Source organism: Pelodiscus sinensis, chromosome 3 (assembly GCF_049634645.1).
Source record: "Pelodiscus sinensis isolate JC-2024 chromosome 3, ASM4963464v1, whole genome shotgun sequence".
In the NCBI taxonomy this organism is placed as follows: domain Eukaryota; kingdom Metazoa; phylum Chordata; order Testudines; family Trionychidae; genus Pelodiscus; species Pelodiscus sinensis.
Genome location: NC_134713.1, coordinates 43,700,570 through 43,717,135, shown reverse-complemented (window position 1 = coordinate 43,717,135; position 16,566 = coordinate 43,700,570). Strand labels below are relative to the sequence as shown.

Below are 16,566 nucleotides of genomic sequence, written 5' to 3'. Positions count from 1 at the left end.
AGTAGTTGCTTTGTGTGGCTGCTGTCTGAGGCTATCTGAGGCTCGAGCTTAAAGGGCCCCCCCCGGACAACCGGTTCTCAGCTTTTCCTGCTTCCTTGCCAACCTCGCCGAGGGACAGCAAAGCGTTGGTCTCTGTGCCCATCTCTGTCGGTGCTTCCCTTCGGGGGGGCCGCCGCAGGTGGCAACATGGAGCCAGAGCTCGCCCTGCACCTTCTGGTGCACTTTCTGGACTTGCTGCTGCAAGCCTGCCATCAATGGCTCGAGGCTGCCTGGCACCACCTGGTGCACGTCAGCCCTCTGCCTCTCCGCCTGGCCGCCCTGGGGGCCGTGGACGAGCCGCGGCGGCGCCCCGGCACCGGCGTGCCCCGCCGCATCTGGCGTCTGGACACCAGCACCGACTGGTGGGACCGCATCATCCTGGAGCTCTGGGAGGACTGACAATGGACCCAGAACTTCAGGATGAGGAGGGACACCTTCCTGGAGCTCTGCGAGTGGCTCGCCCCTGCCCTGCGCAGAAGGGACACTCGCATGAGGCCCGCCATCCCCCTCCAGAAGCAGGTGGCCATCGCCCTATGGAAGCTCTCCACGCCGGACAGCTACCGATCCGTCGGGAACCAGTTCGGCGTGGGGAGATCCACCGTCGGAGCGGTGCTCATGCAGGTATGGCACTCGTCGGCCACCGAGCCGGGGGGGAGGGGGGCTGCGAGGAGGGGATGGGCCGCCCCAGGGACAAAGGGGGGGGCGGGAGGGGGGAGGGGGAAACCTGGGACGAGGGAGCTGGAAGGGGAGGGAAGGGAGGAAGGGAAAGGAAAGCTCATTGGTGGGAGTCCGGCTGCCTCTCCCATCTCGCCACACTGCGGGTCCGGGGGCGTCGGTGGGAAATGGTTGTGGAGGGGGGGGGGGCAGGAGGGACAGGGGAGGGGGTGTGGAGGAAGCAGGAGCAGAAGCAGGAGTGGGAGCAGGAGGGGGAGCAGGGGGAGCAGGAGGAGAAGGGGGAGCAGGGGGAGCAGAGGGAGGAGGAAATGGGAAGCGGTCGAGCAGGCTCTGGAGGTGGCCTCGCAGGGCACGGCCCTGCTCCTCCAGGGCCTCCAGACTCCTCCGGCGCAGCCTCAGGTCCTCCTGGACCCAGTGGTCCTGGGTGCGGAGCTGGTGATCCATGAACCGGAGGTGCCGCCTTTGGTACTCCTCCTAATTCCTGGCTCTCCTGCTTGCCTGGGCACGGGCAGCTGCTGCAGGCGGTGTGGTGCGCCCTGCAGGCCCAGGTGCTGCAGCTGTGGTGCAACAAGACCAGCGGTCAATTACCCCAGGGGCCCAGGTGTGTGAAACCCAGCTCCCCTCTGCAAGGCCAGGGCCCCTGCAGGATCCCCAGCTGCTGCTCCTTGGTGGGCAAGGCCCAGGCGCACGGTCCCAGGGCTCCCTCTCGCTCCAGCCCCACGTACACATAAGGGGAACACGATGGTACTCACAGGTGGACGCCTCCCCGGCCTCGGACGACACAGGTGAGCGGCTCTGTGGGGTGCCTCGGGGGTCCCGGGCAGGCTGGCGGCAGGCTCCTGGCTCTCAGAGCCCTCTTCCTCCTCCTCCGTCTCCTGGAGCAGGCCCTCTGCCCCGGGGTCTATCACGTCCCGGGGGGCAGGGATGGCATGAGCCCCCTGGAGGCGGTCCAGGGCGTGGAAGTGGGGGCAGGCCTCCGGGTCGGCCCCTGGCTGGCAGGCCCGGGAGTAGGACTGCCGCAGATCTTTAATCTTGCAGCGCACATGCTCCCGGCTGCGCTGGTGGCCCCTGGCGGCCAGGCTGGCAGCCATGCGGCCGTAGACGGCCGCGTTCCTGTGGCTAGTGCGGAGATCGTGGACATTGGAGGCTTCCCCTCAAACCTCGATGAGGTCCATGATCTCCGCACTTGACCAAGCGGGCGCCCGCCTTTTGCGCCCCCGGGCAGGCTCCTGGGAGCCACCAGGTTGGTCCTGGGGAGAAGTGGAGGGCTGGGTGTCCTCGGGTGGCTGGCTCATAGTGTGGCAGGTGCAGGGTCTGCTGGCACGGGTGCTGGCAGCCTTGCAACTGGCACAAACTGTGTAGCCAGCCCGTGGCCCTTTAAGGGCTCCGGGGCCGGGAGGGGGGCAATAGAGTTTCCCTGGTGTTGGCCAGAGTGGCCACCAGGGAAACCTGGGAAGCCTTAGCCTCCCACTAGTTCGAATTAAGGGTCTACACAGCCCTTAATTCGAACTAGCTAGTTCGAACTAGGCTTAATCCTCGTAAAATGAGGTTTACCTAATTCGAACTAAGCGCTCCGTTAGTTCGAATTAAGTTCGAACTAACGGAGCGCTAGTGTAGCGCCTATCAAAGTTAGTTCGAACTAACGTCCGTTAGTTCGAACTAACTTTGTAGTGTAGACATACCCTGAGATTTCTCAGTCTCTCTCTCTCTCTTACTTTCTTCCCTATAACTGGAATCTAGAATCATAGCAACTTTTCTCCTCTTCAGAGTCCCAACAGTTCTGAGAGATAGACTCACATATTATGTTGGACTTGTTATGGAACAGGGGATTTATTTATACGTACAGACCACTCCTAAAAAGCTTTGCTTTCGTAGACAACTACCCATGTGCTTCTGTCTTTACATATTGAGGCCAGGGGCCAAAATCCAAATCCTTATTGCCCTACTCACGCAACTAGTCTAGTTAACTTATAAGGAACTATTTCTGTGAAAAAGGGCAAACTGAATTCAGCCCAGAGTCACCAATCTGACTATGGAATAGCTCTGGAGATTGACACACTGAAGTTTGATTTAGCAGATCTAGTATATTAAGGACCCACTAAATTGACTGCTGATGGCATCCCTGTCGACCCCAGTACTCCAGTGGGTTGCAAGGAGTAGGGGAAGTCAACAGGAGAGTTTCTCCCATCGAGTTCCTATATACTGCCTTCTGAGGCTTGCATATCATAAGAGCATAAGAACATGAGAACGGCCGTACTGGGTCAGACCAAAGGTCCATCTAGCCCAGTAACCTGTCTGCTGATAGTGGCCAACATCAGGTGCCCCAAAGACGGTGGACCGAAGACAATGATCAAGAGATTTGTCTTCTGCCATCCTTCTCCAGCCTCTGACAAACAGATGTTATAATGGAAACTTATGCATAGCTCAGTTTCTATTAGTTCTAATTGTTGACCAGAATCATAGAATATAATGAGTTAAAATGTACTGGACTTTTGAAGAGGAAGATAGGTACAGTTACATTTTATATATTGTATTTGTGGGTGTATCACAAATACAAATCCTCAAAACAATCATCAAGAGATGTGACATCAATACCGCACACTGGGACACAATAGTCAAGGATAGTGACATCTGGCAAAGACTTGTCAGCGAAGGAACTTTCATTTTTTAGAAAAATTTCCCTGCCCTGATTGCAGAAAAATTCCAGAAAAGGAAGGAAAGACAACTGTCATGCAGCAATTGTGGCTTAAGCTTGTCTTCCAACACTACCTGTGGCTCAAAGATCAGACTCCTCATCAAAAGACCCATAAAACAATAAAACCTGTGAAACAGATCAACCTCAACCTATAGGGATTGCTGCTAACACTATACACATCTTAGTAGACACCCATCATTGTTAGGCTGGAGATCAGAAAAGAGCTAGTGATTGGGTTTTGAAAAACCACACTCGGGGACATCCCTGTTTGAATTGCTTGTACTGTGGGTACCCAACAAAGAGAAGAAAACGCTAGAGGTTTTTTGCAAGCTGGTTTGCATTGTGATGAGTACCACAGAAATCCTGATATCTAACCAAAAAGAAGGAAACACTGGGAGAGACATATCTAAACTTATTCATCTGGGCTTTTTAGTTTCTCTTCCTTTTCTTTATTTGAGATAATATAAAGCAATAACCATGTGATCAAAGTGAGTGAATTTTATTTTTAATGGTTCAATGTCTTCTGCACAGGGGGATACTGGTCTCAAAGGGATTGCAGGAATTCCTGGTTGGCCTGGCTTTGCTGTTCCCCCTGGAGTTACTGTAAGTTTCATTATTAGTAATTATGGACATTAATACCCACTGAAGCTGATGGGAGTCTTTCCACTGACTTGAATGTGAAGTTAATTCAAATCTTTATTGTGTGTGAATGATTGCTACCTCTATAAAGGGGACCAACAGACTTTCCGGGCCCCTAGGCAAGGTTGAGGGGAGGGAGGTGACTCTGTGCTCCTGGAAGGGGTGGAGCCTTGGGCAGAAGGGGCAGGGCAGGAGACAGGCCATCAGTCCCCCCACCCACCCTCAGAGCTGTTCGGAGCGCTCTGCATGGTGCTCCAGTAGAGATTTAAAGAGCCCAGGGCTCCAGATGCCATTGCTCTTGCGGTAGTGGCAGCTGTGAGGCCCAGGCCCTTTTTAATAACCAAGCCCCAGGGCAATTGGCCCCTTTGCCCTTCCCCCCATTGGTAGGCCTGCCTCTGTATACTACTTGACAGCCATCATTTTCTTTTCCTGCTCTCTTCAGGGTCATATAAGGCTAGCAGGAACTCCTGGATTGAAGGTACCTTTATGAAACTCTAGTACTAGAAATCTTGCTTTTTGTTGAAGGAATAAACACTTCTAGTTTGATTCTAAAGGTTGCACAGGGCAGATTATAATTACAATGAATGACAACTTCCTTTCAATGTGGTAAACAGATGTGGAAAAAGATTAAAGGCTCCTGGAAACTGGTCCAAATTCTAACTTTAAAAGCATGTGGGTGTTGCAAAATTTATAACTGATGATATGCACAGCATTTTTTTTAAAATTCAAACATATCCTGGTATTAGGGTTGGAGAAAGTATGACCAGAACATTAAAAGAATTTTTGTGAAAGTAACATTGTGATGTTTAGGAACAAGCCAGAGCAAAGAGCAGTGTGGGTGCTGGAATGGATTTTACTCTTGTGGAGCACGAGGTTCGGGGGTTGGGTGAGGGGGCATAATGTTGCCTGGAGCACCTATAAGCATCCAGACAGAGCAGGGTGTGTGTTTGCTAGCACTCCTCATTGTGGGGTGTCATTTAATTTTCCCCCAGGCATAAGCAGGCTCTGCATGGGCTATATAGAGCAAGAACATGATCTCCTTCCCATTTCTTCCCTTCTGGCTATCACGTGCCCTCTGTGAAGAAAGGAAGGGGCAGCCTTTGTGCCCCTAAGGCACAAGGGAAAGCTCCTTCCTTTACAGAATAGCTATGTAAGAGCCAGATTCTGAATGGGGGCTCTTAATAACTGGCAAACGTATTCTATTTCCATGTGTATGACAAAGATAAAGGTTTCAATTTTCAGATGGCCTCAGTGGTGTGCCTTTGGAAAATTGTATATTTGCCACAAAGTCAGGGAATTGAATGTAAAACATCCTACTCTGCATGCAAAATATAAGAATTTTTGCATGCACAAATGTATATAGCATACATGTAAAAATTCTGTGTGTGCACTGAATGAACTGGGCAAAAAGGAGTAAAGAGCTTGTTATGGAACCTGATTTTATGGCTGAAACATAGATTAGGCTTTGCAGAATTCAATTTATGTTTTTTAAAATAAATTAACAGATGATATCTATGTTTATTTTAAAGCATTTCCCCCCCATTATATCTATTGAAATTTTTACAGTTGCAGGACACTAGTGGCAGGAGACAATTATTTAATTATAGCAGACAATGAAATTCAAAAAGTTAAAATTTTATGACCAGTACAAAACAAATTGTCATTGTCACATGTCAAAATATGCCAAATAAATGGTGCATATCTTAAATCAAGCTCTAGTAAGTTCTCAAGCAATATTTTTCTTACTTTGCCTGTCTATTAATGTTTGATTGTTCTCAATGGAAATATTTTTCTTCAGTTTATGTGTTTATGGGGAAATTGATATATAATGATACAAATCTGATCTTTCCAAGTCTAGGTATAATGAATTTAAAATTATGATAATCTGAGATAGAAAGCAAGTAGCTTCTGAAATGTTCATTTTTAGACATAATTTAGCTTTTTTTAAAGGAATTTTTATTATATTCTTAAATAGCAATTAGAGGCAGTAAATTGTATTTTAATTATTTACGGACTGATTCTGCCACCCTTGCTCACACTTTTCCTTACTCTACAGATAATCCTATGTTGGTTTTGCAACACCTGAGGATTCAACAGATCCTTTAATAGGTCCTAAAGGCTACTAGCAGCCCTGTTGGCATGTAATATCAGTCAATTGAAAAGGAGCAATCAAGGCTGAAACACCAAAGTATTCTAGTTTAATAGATAGGGGATTGGGACCCTGGTGATGTGGGGTCTGTTCCATGAGGACTGCTGTGTGAATTTTCCTCTCTATAAAATGGGGATAATGGTAGTGACCTCCTTTGAGATCTACTGCTGAAAAAAGCCAGATCTTATTATTTACTAACATGTTATGAAGACAATATAATGAAAAGAGTGAACCAAAATAAAATGGCAGCAAGATAGCTTATATAACCATCATTTATTAGCAAACAGCATGTTGAGGAAGTGCATTTAGTATTGGAACAGAAAGTGGTGAGGTTGTTAAGCTTTTTATAATGTTCGCAAAAAATTGAATCTAAGAATTGAGTCCTGTGATTATTCTTAAAAAATATAATTATAATATTTGTGCGGGGTTACTTTCTCTGTGTAGGGGAATGTTGGTGTTCCAGGCATTAAGGGTCAAGAAGGTAACAAGGTACAATAATATATATGACATATATGTAATTAAATATTACATGTAACTAATTCATTGTTCACACAGTTGGCTTTATTATAGTTTTTATGAACTGCCACATAATTATGTTCCTTTTCTACAGATCTTAGCAACATGATAGCTTTTGACATTTACTGTTTTTATGGTATGTGGAACTTTGTACTGCTAAGTACATTTAAAGGAAGATTCTTTCTGGCTACAAATACTGCTGTGTTGCTTTGCCTTTGATTTCAGTGAGAGCATAATGCGCAGTCTCACTGAAAATGTGTTCCTTTATTTAGGTGCCTAATGTTGGACACACTGAATTTGAGAATATTGTTCTAAATGTCCCATAAAGAGCCAAGTGGATACTGCAATCAAAATTCTTCAAATCTTTCAAATTTGAAAATTAATTGTGATTCAACCCTATTTACTGCACTTCCATGTTCACTTTTCCCAAGCATAGAAGTGCTAGTGCTAGTGTTCATGATATGCAAGTGTTTAACTTGTGTCCTTGAATATTCACCATTGGCAATTTTTTTGAATTGTATACCAGATTATTTAACACTCAATTTGCACTCTATTGTATAAATGTGATGGCATTGTTTCAGATCTCTGGGTGACATTCATAGCTGACCGGTACAATGAAGACTGTGAATATTACATTTCAATACACAATCGGATATGTGTCCAAATTTTAAAGATATATAATTGTTGCTGCACTCAGTGTTGCAATGTCTAACTGATTTAAGAGACTCAATCTGATTTGCAAAAGGGTTTTAGGCACTTAGTTGCTCAGGCTCTTGTCTCCTCAGTGCCCAAATTCTTTTTGAGATGCAGGCTCCTATATTAGTTAGGCATTGCAACACTGAATGCCATAATGCTTAAAAAACATGGCCATACAGTAGAAGCAATCTCCATAGAGTTTAGCAACAGCTGCTATGCAAACTTGTGTCAAAGATGGGGGGATGCTTAACTGAGGATTTGGCCTTATATGACTATATATTCTATGGACAGAAGTTTTGGATTATATGTTCAATGACCCTTTGCAATCACAGTTTGTAATTTGCAAACTGTATTTTGGATCTGGATGAAAAAGAGCTGCATACTTGTAAGGCATTAAAATTTTTACCTCCACATAAGGATAACAAACCAAGTAAAGGGAAACATCATTGTATGAATTTCAATGCCCAAAATAGTATTTGTATTTATATTTAAAGGGTGAGAAAGGAGTTAAAGGACCAAAAGGAAGTGTAAGTAAAAACACCTTTTACCCTCTTGCTGTTATGTCTTTATCTCAGGATGATACTTATACTGTGCTCATCAAAGCTGTATGCTATTTCAGTTTTTCATAGCAAATTTGTAATAAAGCCAGCAAGAACAAATTATAATAGATCAAATGCCATTCTAACAAATCTTCACTTACGAAGTGTTACTAAAAGTCAATTTTTTATTTTAGGTTGGAGATAAAGAGCCAACAGGACCAAAGGGAATTACTGGTAAAATAATTCCCCAGGAGAGACTGGATCCCTAGGCCAACCTGGAGAACAAGGTGATCCTGGAGATGAGGGTCCACCAGGAAATGTTAGATCAGTTGGACCTCCTGTAAGATCTAGTTCTTTTTACCTAAAATGTTATAATAGAAACTAGGCACCTATAGTTGTGATATGGTGTATCAAATTCTGCTCACAATTACATAATGCAGTAAGAAATGCGACTGTACATGTGTACATAGGATCAGAATTTGACAAAAAGGCCAAATTAATTCCTTATGTTAGTAGAATTATAGCAGAGATGAAATTGGGTCAATATTAGTTCTAAATTTTAATTTAAAAACTAAATTAATCCAACATTATAGAGCATTTTCCTGTAAAAATTGTTTACTTTTATAAAATAATTGGTTAATAAGGATCATTTGTTAATATTCTTGGAATTATCTTTTTTAATACCATCATAAAATTAGCTGTATAGAGACAAGAAACAGCAGGGTCAAATGTTGTTACGTGGATAATTTCAAGAAACTCAGGAGGTATTTCAGCGAGTTATACTATTAATGGAATGGTTCTTGCATATTTTATTTCTCTGACTGTTCTTATGTTTTTCTCATGCAGGGGCTGCCTTTCCCTGCAGCTCATCTGATAGAAGTGTGCAAACAAATCATCTTAGAACAAATGTCAATGTTTGCCAATAATGTTGGGAGGAAATGTGCCAGCACATGCCCACTTTATGGAGATGTGCCCATGGGACTTCCAGGACCTGTTGGTTTGCCAGGACCCTATGGAGAAGAGGTAATTATACAGGGGGAGAAAAACAAGCCTTTTCAAACATTTAACTGTTATTGAAACACTGAAAATATTGTTTTGTTCAATGAATTAAAACATGAACTGAAAAAAATAGTAAACATCTTTACATGAGGCAAGATTGTGTTTGCCTCAAATTAAAATCAATATGAGCTTACTAGTGACTTCAGTGGAGGACTCATTTTCTTCCTACAAGTACAATCCTATGGAAGAAATTACCAGGTTAAAATGCTATGTTATCTTAAGCTTAAAGAAATATGTAGTGGAGCTGTAATAAAATATCAGACAAATACATTTATTACAATCACAAGATGAACAATAATTTAATAACCTTTTTTCCCCACATATAATTATGCTGTTAAAGAGTGATATGAAACAGGGATTTTATTTAGTGCTATTGTGTGTTGGCTACACTATCATGATGTTTGACAGCTCCAAAGGCAAATTCTGACTCATTACCATGGCATTCATCTTCCATTAATCTATGAAATATTAACCTCTGGAGGACCATAACTTCATTGTGTACAGCACAGTAGTATTTCCCAGTACCTTCAGTACAAGAAAGGAAAAGCTGCACGAGGCATAAGGGATTGGTCAGCAAAGGCTTCCCTTGCCGACCGATCTGCGACTTGACTACCACTTTGTGCTGCCAAATAGCTGAGCCAGCACAACGTGGTGGCCATGTTTATTCTAATGAAGTAGGGGATTTTTAAATCCCTGCTTCATTGACTATGTTGGTATGTCTAATTTACATGCCTCGGTCGGCAGAGGCATGTAGTCTACACATACCCTAAGGTGCCACAGGACTGCTTGTTGTTTTTTCAATCTTTGTGTAGACTTCCTCCATCTTATTTCTTTGGTCTAAACACTCCTTGCTTTTCCACTTCATTCAGTTGCTTCTGAGCTCCTTTCAGTTTACCCCATTCACCCCACACTTTTGATGTATAGAGTCACTTACTAATTTGCTCCCACATATGGAACACTCTTCTTTCCCTTCCGGCAGTTGTTCTCACCTTTTCAAACTGTACTGCCATGTAAAACATATCTCCCTAACACATGCTATTTTCAGGAGCTTTTGGGCTTTCCCGTCTAGGGAATGTAATGATTTTTAATAGTCGAGTTAGCTGATCTGGTATTTACCATTGTTGACTGGTTGATTTTTAAAAGGCAAGCTGTGTTTTGTATCCACTTGGTTGTGAGAAAAACCTACTCAGACCAGTGCTTATCCATAACTAAACAGCACTCCAAACACAATTTGTCCTTGTGCCTTGGCTCAGTTAGTTGTGATCCATGTCAGCTAATTTAATTGTTAAAATTAAAGTTTAAATATGATTCGATCTGCTGGTGAAATCAATGCCTTTATGGATGCCTTAATCCAGTGGTCCCCAACCTTTTAGGGCTGCTGGGAGCCTGGGGACAGGGGCTGCGCATGTGCCGGGCACCCGGGGTCCGGGGCGCATGAATGGCTCAGGCCGGCCCTGGTCACTAGGAGGGCGCACTAGGAGGGGGCCCATGGCGCCCGCTGGGGCACCGCATTGGGGACTGCTGCCTTAATCTGTTCCTCTGCATGGGTATGTCTACACTACCCTCCTAGTTCGAACTAGGAGGGTAATGTATGCATACCGCACTTGCTAATGAAGCCCGGGATTTGAATTTCCCGGGCTTCATTAGCATAAGCGGGGAGCCGCCATTTTTAAATCCCCGCTGCTTCGAACCCCGTGTAGCGCGGCTACACGGGGCTCGAACTAGGTAGTTCGGACTAGGGTGCCTATTCCGAACTACCGGTACACCTCGTTTCATGAGGAGTAACGGTAGTTCGGAATAGGACCCTAGTCCGAACTACCTAGTTCGAGCCCCGTGTAGCCGTGCTACACGGGGTTCGAAGCAGCGGGGATTTAAAAATGGCGGCTCCCCGCTTATGCTAATGAAGCCCGGGAAATTCAAATCCCGGGCTTCATTAGCAAGTGCGGTATGCATACATTACCCCGCTAGTTCGAACTAGCGGGGTAGTGTAGACATACCCCATGATTTTTATCCATTCTAAATATTCTTGGCTCTCACTTTATTATTGTGGGCATATGAACTAAAATAGGAATTTGCCCATGTGATAATGGGCTGCATTTTTGTTTTTTACATATTTTTATTTTATCTTTTTCATAATAGTAAGCAGACTTCTAGTGACCCTTAGTTCGTTCTTTATATATGAATTGAATCAAATGTTTTGTTGTTGAGGTGTGGGAAAGTTTACTGTCATCAAATTCTTTTGCCTTTAAGGTAATATTTGGACTCTCCTTTCAGTGTAGCTAATCCTTTAATGTTAATACAGTATGCTAATATAGCTACAGTATATAATTTGATGGTGATGACTGGAATTCAACAATTCAAAAGACATAATTTAGTTTCATGAACTGTAATATTTTTAACATTTCTATAGAGCAAACCTGGGATCAGTGGAATTGATGGAGAACATGGACCTGAAGGCTTTTATGGTGATATTGGTGACCCAGGAAAACAAGGACCAAAAGGTAGAATGTTTTCAAAATGGAAAATAAAAACATGCAATATTCTGTTGAATGAATTACATCAGGAACAAGGGTGAAAGTGCTATTGTTGACAAATAGGGTTGTTATGTAAAGGCACATTTTTGAAATTTTAGGTGAACATGGAGACAAAGGAGATAAAGGTGCCAAAGGTTTTGTGTTTGCTGGCCTTGAAGGCAATCAGGGCCCAAGAGGTACTCCTTTTCATTCTTGAAATCTTTCTTCCTAGAAGTATATTTCTTCATTCATGTTGTACAGTCAGCGGGGTGACAGCTACCGTGGGCCCCGATAAAGGTGTGGGAGGACCAGCTTGAAGTAGCAGGGTCTTGGGTGGTCAGCCCTTAGCACCACTCAGACTATGGCATACTTCCCTCCAGCCTTCAGAGCCGCATGGAGCTGTGGAGCAGCACTCCAGTACTCTGTCGGCAATTCAAGATATATAAAAATAAATATATAATACATGGCTCTTTGCACTCTAGCCACAGCTATTTTGGCTCTTCTTCTCTAACTGGTTGGCCACCCCATTCTAGCCCAGTTCCCTTGCTGTTTGGTGAGCTGGCACCAGCAGTGATATTGAGATAACTCCACCAACCCCCATTAAGGGCTCATGCTCAAGGACTGAAAGTATGACTGGTCATATACAAGCTGGACAGGGGAAAATAAAGGGCAACAGTCATGTGCAGTTTGGCCTGATGTGATTCAGTCTTTATGAGAAGGTTCTTTATATGGATTTTTCGAAGTATCCATGTAAATAATTTTATGAGAAAAGCTGCATGATCTTTATCTGCTTTTGACTTAAAGGAAATCAATCTGTAAATAACCAGACTATGTTAATAGTTTACCGTAAAGTGTTTACAATTAAGAAGTTTTTTAAAATCTGCCATGACAGGATGCTGTGCAGACATACAACCTATTGAGGCTTTACATGGTGCTTTTATAAATCTTTTCAGAAGTTTGCATATACACAGGATCATACCGGCATCAATTCACTGGATACCTCTCCTATATCCATAGCACATGAAAGTGTTTACCAAAACCACCATAAAGCAGTATGTGCTACATAGGCACAAAAGGAGAAAAGGGGGCAATTGCCCAGGGACTGGGGACTCAAAGGGGTGCTGTCACTCTGGACCCCATTGAATTGCCACCAGAGGACTGGAGATAGATAGAAATAGTACAAAAAATGTAGTGATAAAAATAACATTAAAGGACATTTTGGACAAAAACCAATAAAAAAGTCTCTAGTCATTTAAAAAGTTCACGGCCAATCCATAGATCTTCAGAGAACTAGACAAGGAACAAACATCAAATAAAAAACTCCCCACCTTTAAAAAAATACAGTAATATTCTCACACCAAAAAAAAAGCATCCCCACCATGTATTTTAAATTTAACATGAATGCTCTATTAGGTCCTGTGAGTTTTTAAAAATTAAACTGAACTGAGAAGTAAATTAGCACAATATGAAGTGCCTGTTTCACTCCACGTTGTTGATCACTGGTATGGTTTCCTCATTTTTTTACTTATGAAGATTATGGTTTTTTATAGTTCTAAAAATTCAGGTCTGTTTCAGACTGCAAATATGAGAGGTTCAAAAACAATAAGGAAGAGACTCATATCTCAGAATAATTGCTTCAGCCTGGCAAACAATGGCCTTTGAATTTTTTTTTAAGAAACACAGTGTAAACCAGGACAATGTAGCACTTTAAAGACTAACAAGATGGTTTATTAGATGATGAGCTTTCGTGGGCCAGACCCACTTCCTTAGAAGTGGGTCTGGCCAACGAAAGCTCATCATCTAATAAACCATCTTGTTAGTCTTTAAAGTGCTATGTTGTCCTGCATTTTGCTTCAGCTACCCCAGACTAACATGGCTACATTTCTATCAGTGTAAACCAGGTACATGCTGATTCTTTTTTTGCCCTGGAATTTAAATATGACATCTGCCTTATTCTGTATCTATGAAGACTTTGAGTTTAAGGTGCTTCAGCCTCAGCCCCCCTCCCTTGCTCTAACCCAATGCCCCACCCCTCCACCAGAGCCAGGCACCCCCAGCTCTAACCCAATGCCCTCCGCCCTCCCCCACAGAACCAGGCACCCCCTGCCCCCTGCTCTAACCCAATGCTCACCCCTCCCATAGCCAGGCACTTCCAGCCTCCTCCCCCCGTGCTCTAACCTAATGCCTGGGTCTCACTGAAGCTGCTGCTGCCACACGCTTCTCCCTCCAGGTGCTGGGGCACATGTGCAGAGGGGACGGCCGTAAGCAATTCGGGCACACAGTTCAGAACTACCAAAACCTGCATTTCTTGGAGCAAAGAGCTGCATGTGGCTCAAGAGCTACAGGTTGGCCACCCCTGGGCTAGAAGAACCATAGGTCTTTTCCATCTATTGCTCATATTGAGTTTTAAGCATAATTTACATTTGTCTTGCTTGCTGCTCTTTTTTTAAGGTGCATGTGGAAGAAGTGGACTAGCGTTCGATGGAATTCCAGGTCTGCCTGGCCCATGGGGACATATGGAGCAGTCTGGTTTGAGAGGATACCCAGGAGATAGAGGGCCTCCAGGTATATGTAAGGTTGTGATCCTTATATTCAAAATGATATAGATCAGCAAAGCGAGCCTTCATCTTCTTTTATATGACAAAGAAACTGAGTGAAGATTTCAGAGACAGGAACGTCAAAAAACCCTTGTGCTGTGGAAGAAAACGAGTGTAAATGAACAATGAAAGTATGTATTTGCTTTCTTTTAAAAATGGAAACCTTTTGAAAAATACATTTGAATCATTGTGTAATTTAGTTAGTTCACTTTGTGAATTTTTAATGCAAAATAACAACATGATAATCCTACCTAAAAAGTGGCAAACCACTCCACTGAAATGGCACCTGTTGTGATAGAGTATATTTGATTTTAAAATACTTTTACTTTTTAATTGTGGAATAGAATCTGCAACTTATATTAATATAAAGCAATGCCATCCAAACAACTATTTTTTTCTGAATTTACCTAGGAGTGTTTTATAATAAAAGTTGAAAAACACTGGTAAGTTTTTTTAATAATATGGAAGTCCATCTCATGTGATGCCTACCTGTATTTCCAACATGAAGTATTTATGGCATCTGCTGAAGATAAGATTGTCCACCCATGGCATATCTTCATGAACAAGCAATATATGCATTAATTTTAAGGGGAAGGAACGCTGCTAATTTCAGCAGTGATTAAAACCTATTTTGCAAAGAAATTACTAAGAATAACTCACAGGCCATAATATAATGTTGCTTATTCAATGCACTGTGTCAGGACTCAACACCATTTACTTTTCTTGCTGTTCTTGCAAAAAACTTTTTATCACATGTCAATATTTTATTTGAGTCTCAAGATAGGACTCATTCTTGGTCTGCATGTCATTCTACTGCATCATCAAGCTTAGTTCCAGCTTGTATTTGAATGGCAAGTCTTTGCTCCCTGCTTTAATCTTGTTATGTGTGTAAAACTTTGAACCCATAGGGCCCCCAGCCCCTAATTGGGAATTTCTATGCAATACTGCAGCACAAAGAACTAGTATGATGTTGACAATAGTATGGAGGGCACCAATACTGAGTGTTTTTGGAAACTTCACTGCTCCTATAATAACTCTTGTAAGTGAATGCAAAATTTCCATGGATTCCAATACATCCAAGGATTGACTCAAGCTGTTTATAATCATACTTAAACAGACTAAACTCCAGATCCAGTGTTTGGGATCAGATTGAAAATGCAATGAGGGGAAATTACACTTATGTGCACAGAATAAGCATTATCTCCACTGTTTTGAGATCAGGGAATATCTATGCTTTTGGGGCAAAGGACTTGTTCTGATGCTCCACCCTCAAAATCTAATGGCTCATGTAGGATTTCAGAAATCTTTCAGAAGGAATACTCTTGTGCCAACAAACTATTTTCTAGAGTAACCTTGGAAGGATAAAGTAGTTACTGAACATTTTTCATTGTCTTTAACTTAGGAGTTACCCATAATGTTCAAATGACCTATGACTGAGGAAGTGGGAAAGAGGGGACACTCAGAGCTCCAATGATGGAAGTCCTGTTTGCAGTATCTGCTCAGGAAGAAAAAAAATCATATCTTCACCTCCACAACAACATTTGCAAAGAGTAGCAGGACTACTCCAGGTGATAAATAACTTCACTAATCCAGGTTGTTTGCATCCAATAACAGAATTCAGTGTTTCTCACTTTGAGGACTTTTCGTATTGAAAATGAGACACTTGCTTAAAAATCAATTGCAAGGTTTAGTTTAGGCCCAAATACTATGTATGAGGCTAAGAAGCTGACTTGGGCACAGTAGAACTGTGCAATAGGATGGAGGAAAGAAATTATTTTCCCCAACCCAAGATGTAGTGGTGACTGCAGAGCAGCTCAGTTTCTATAAGTCTACTTGTGTAGGTTTTATATGGACACTTTTATGGCAAAGATCACCTGATGTTCCTGTTAAATATGGTTCTACAAGTTCTTAGAGTGTGAATAAGTTTTTAATCTTGGAAGAAATTCTTCAATGGTTTTTGGTGATAGTTTCTTTGGACACGCTGTGTTAAGTGATGAAGGCGTATCTTCTTTACCCTAGTTCCTTTAACTGGAGTCAGTTCTTGAGACAGGCTCCTCTTTTATCTGCCATGGTTAAGAAGGACCAGTGGATCCATAATATGGTAGGCACCCCTTCCTCCAAAGAGATGCTTAACCAATCAATGTAATTAATTAAAAGAAAAATAAATGCATATTTTAGAGAGAGAACTTTTCAACATGGTATCAGAACATGCTAAATACGCCAAGAAATTCAATTATAAATCAGTTGTTAAATATGAAAAGCATATTAAGTGAGTTTTCATGTATGTTTCCCATTGGAGGCAGAAGCATACCAATAAAAGAATGTAGCTGCATTAAAAAAAATAATTTACCATATAAATCTTGCTACAGTTTAAGCCCTGTTCTATGACAATTCTGCATAAATCTTCCACTGGGTGGCTGGTACTCTAAAAAAATATTACTGATTCACT

The 16,566-nt window shown here is 42.7% G+C and overlaps 1 protein-coding gene across 1 annotated transcript in view; it reads left to right on the top strand.

Moving 5' to 3' along the window:
- The window catches only part of LOC102449880 (uncharacterized), a 30,198-nt gene extending 13,969 nt beyond the window's left edge, over positions 1-16,229 (top strand). Inside the window, exons 7-15 of the mRNA XM_075923638.1 lie at positions 3,941-4,012; positions 4,491-4,526; positions 6,642-6,686; positions 7,904-7,936; positions 8,795-8,971; positions 11,418-11,508; positions 11,640-11,717; positions 13,972-14,085; positions 15,520-16,229. Of these exons, the coding sequence (XP_075779753.1) occupies positions 3,941-4,012; positions 4,491-4,526; positions 6,642-6,686; positions 7,904-7,936; positions 8,795-8,971; positions 11,418-11,508; positions 11,640-11,717; positions 13,972-14,085; positions 15,520-15,554 (681 nt within the window). The 3' untranslated portion in view covers positions 15,555-16,229. The remainder of the gene's footprint in view (positions 1-3,940; positions 4,013-4,490; positions 4,527-6,641; positions 6,687-7,903; positions 7,937-8,794; positions 8,972-11,417; positions 11,509-11,639; positions 11,718-13,971; positions 14,086-15,519) is intronic.
- The last annotated feature ends 337 nt before the right edge of the window (positions 16,230-16,566 follow it).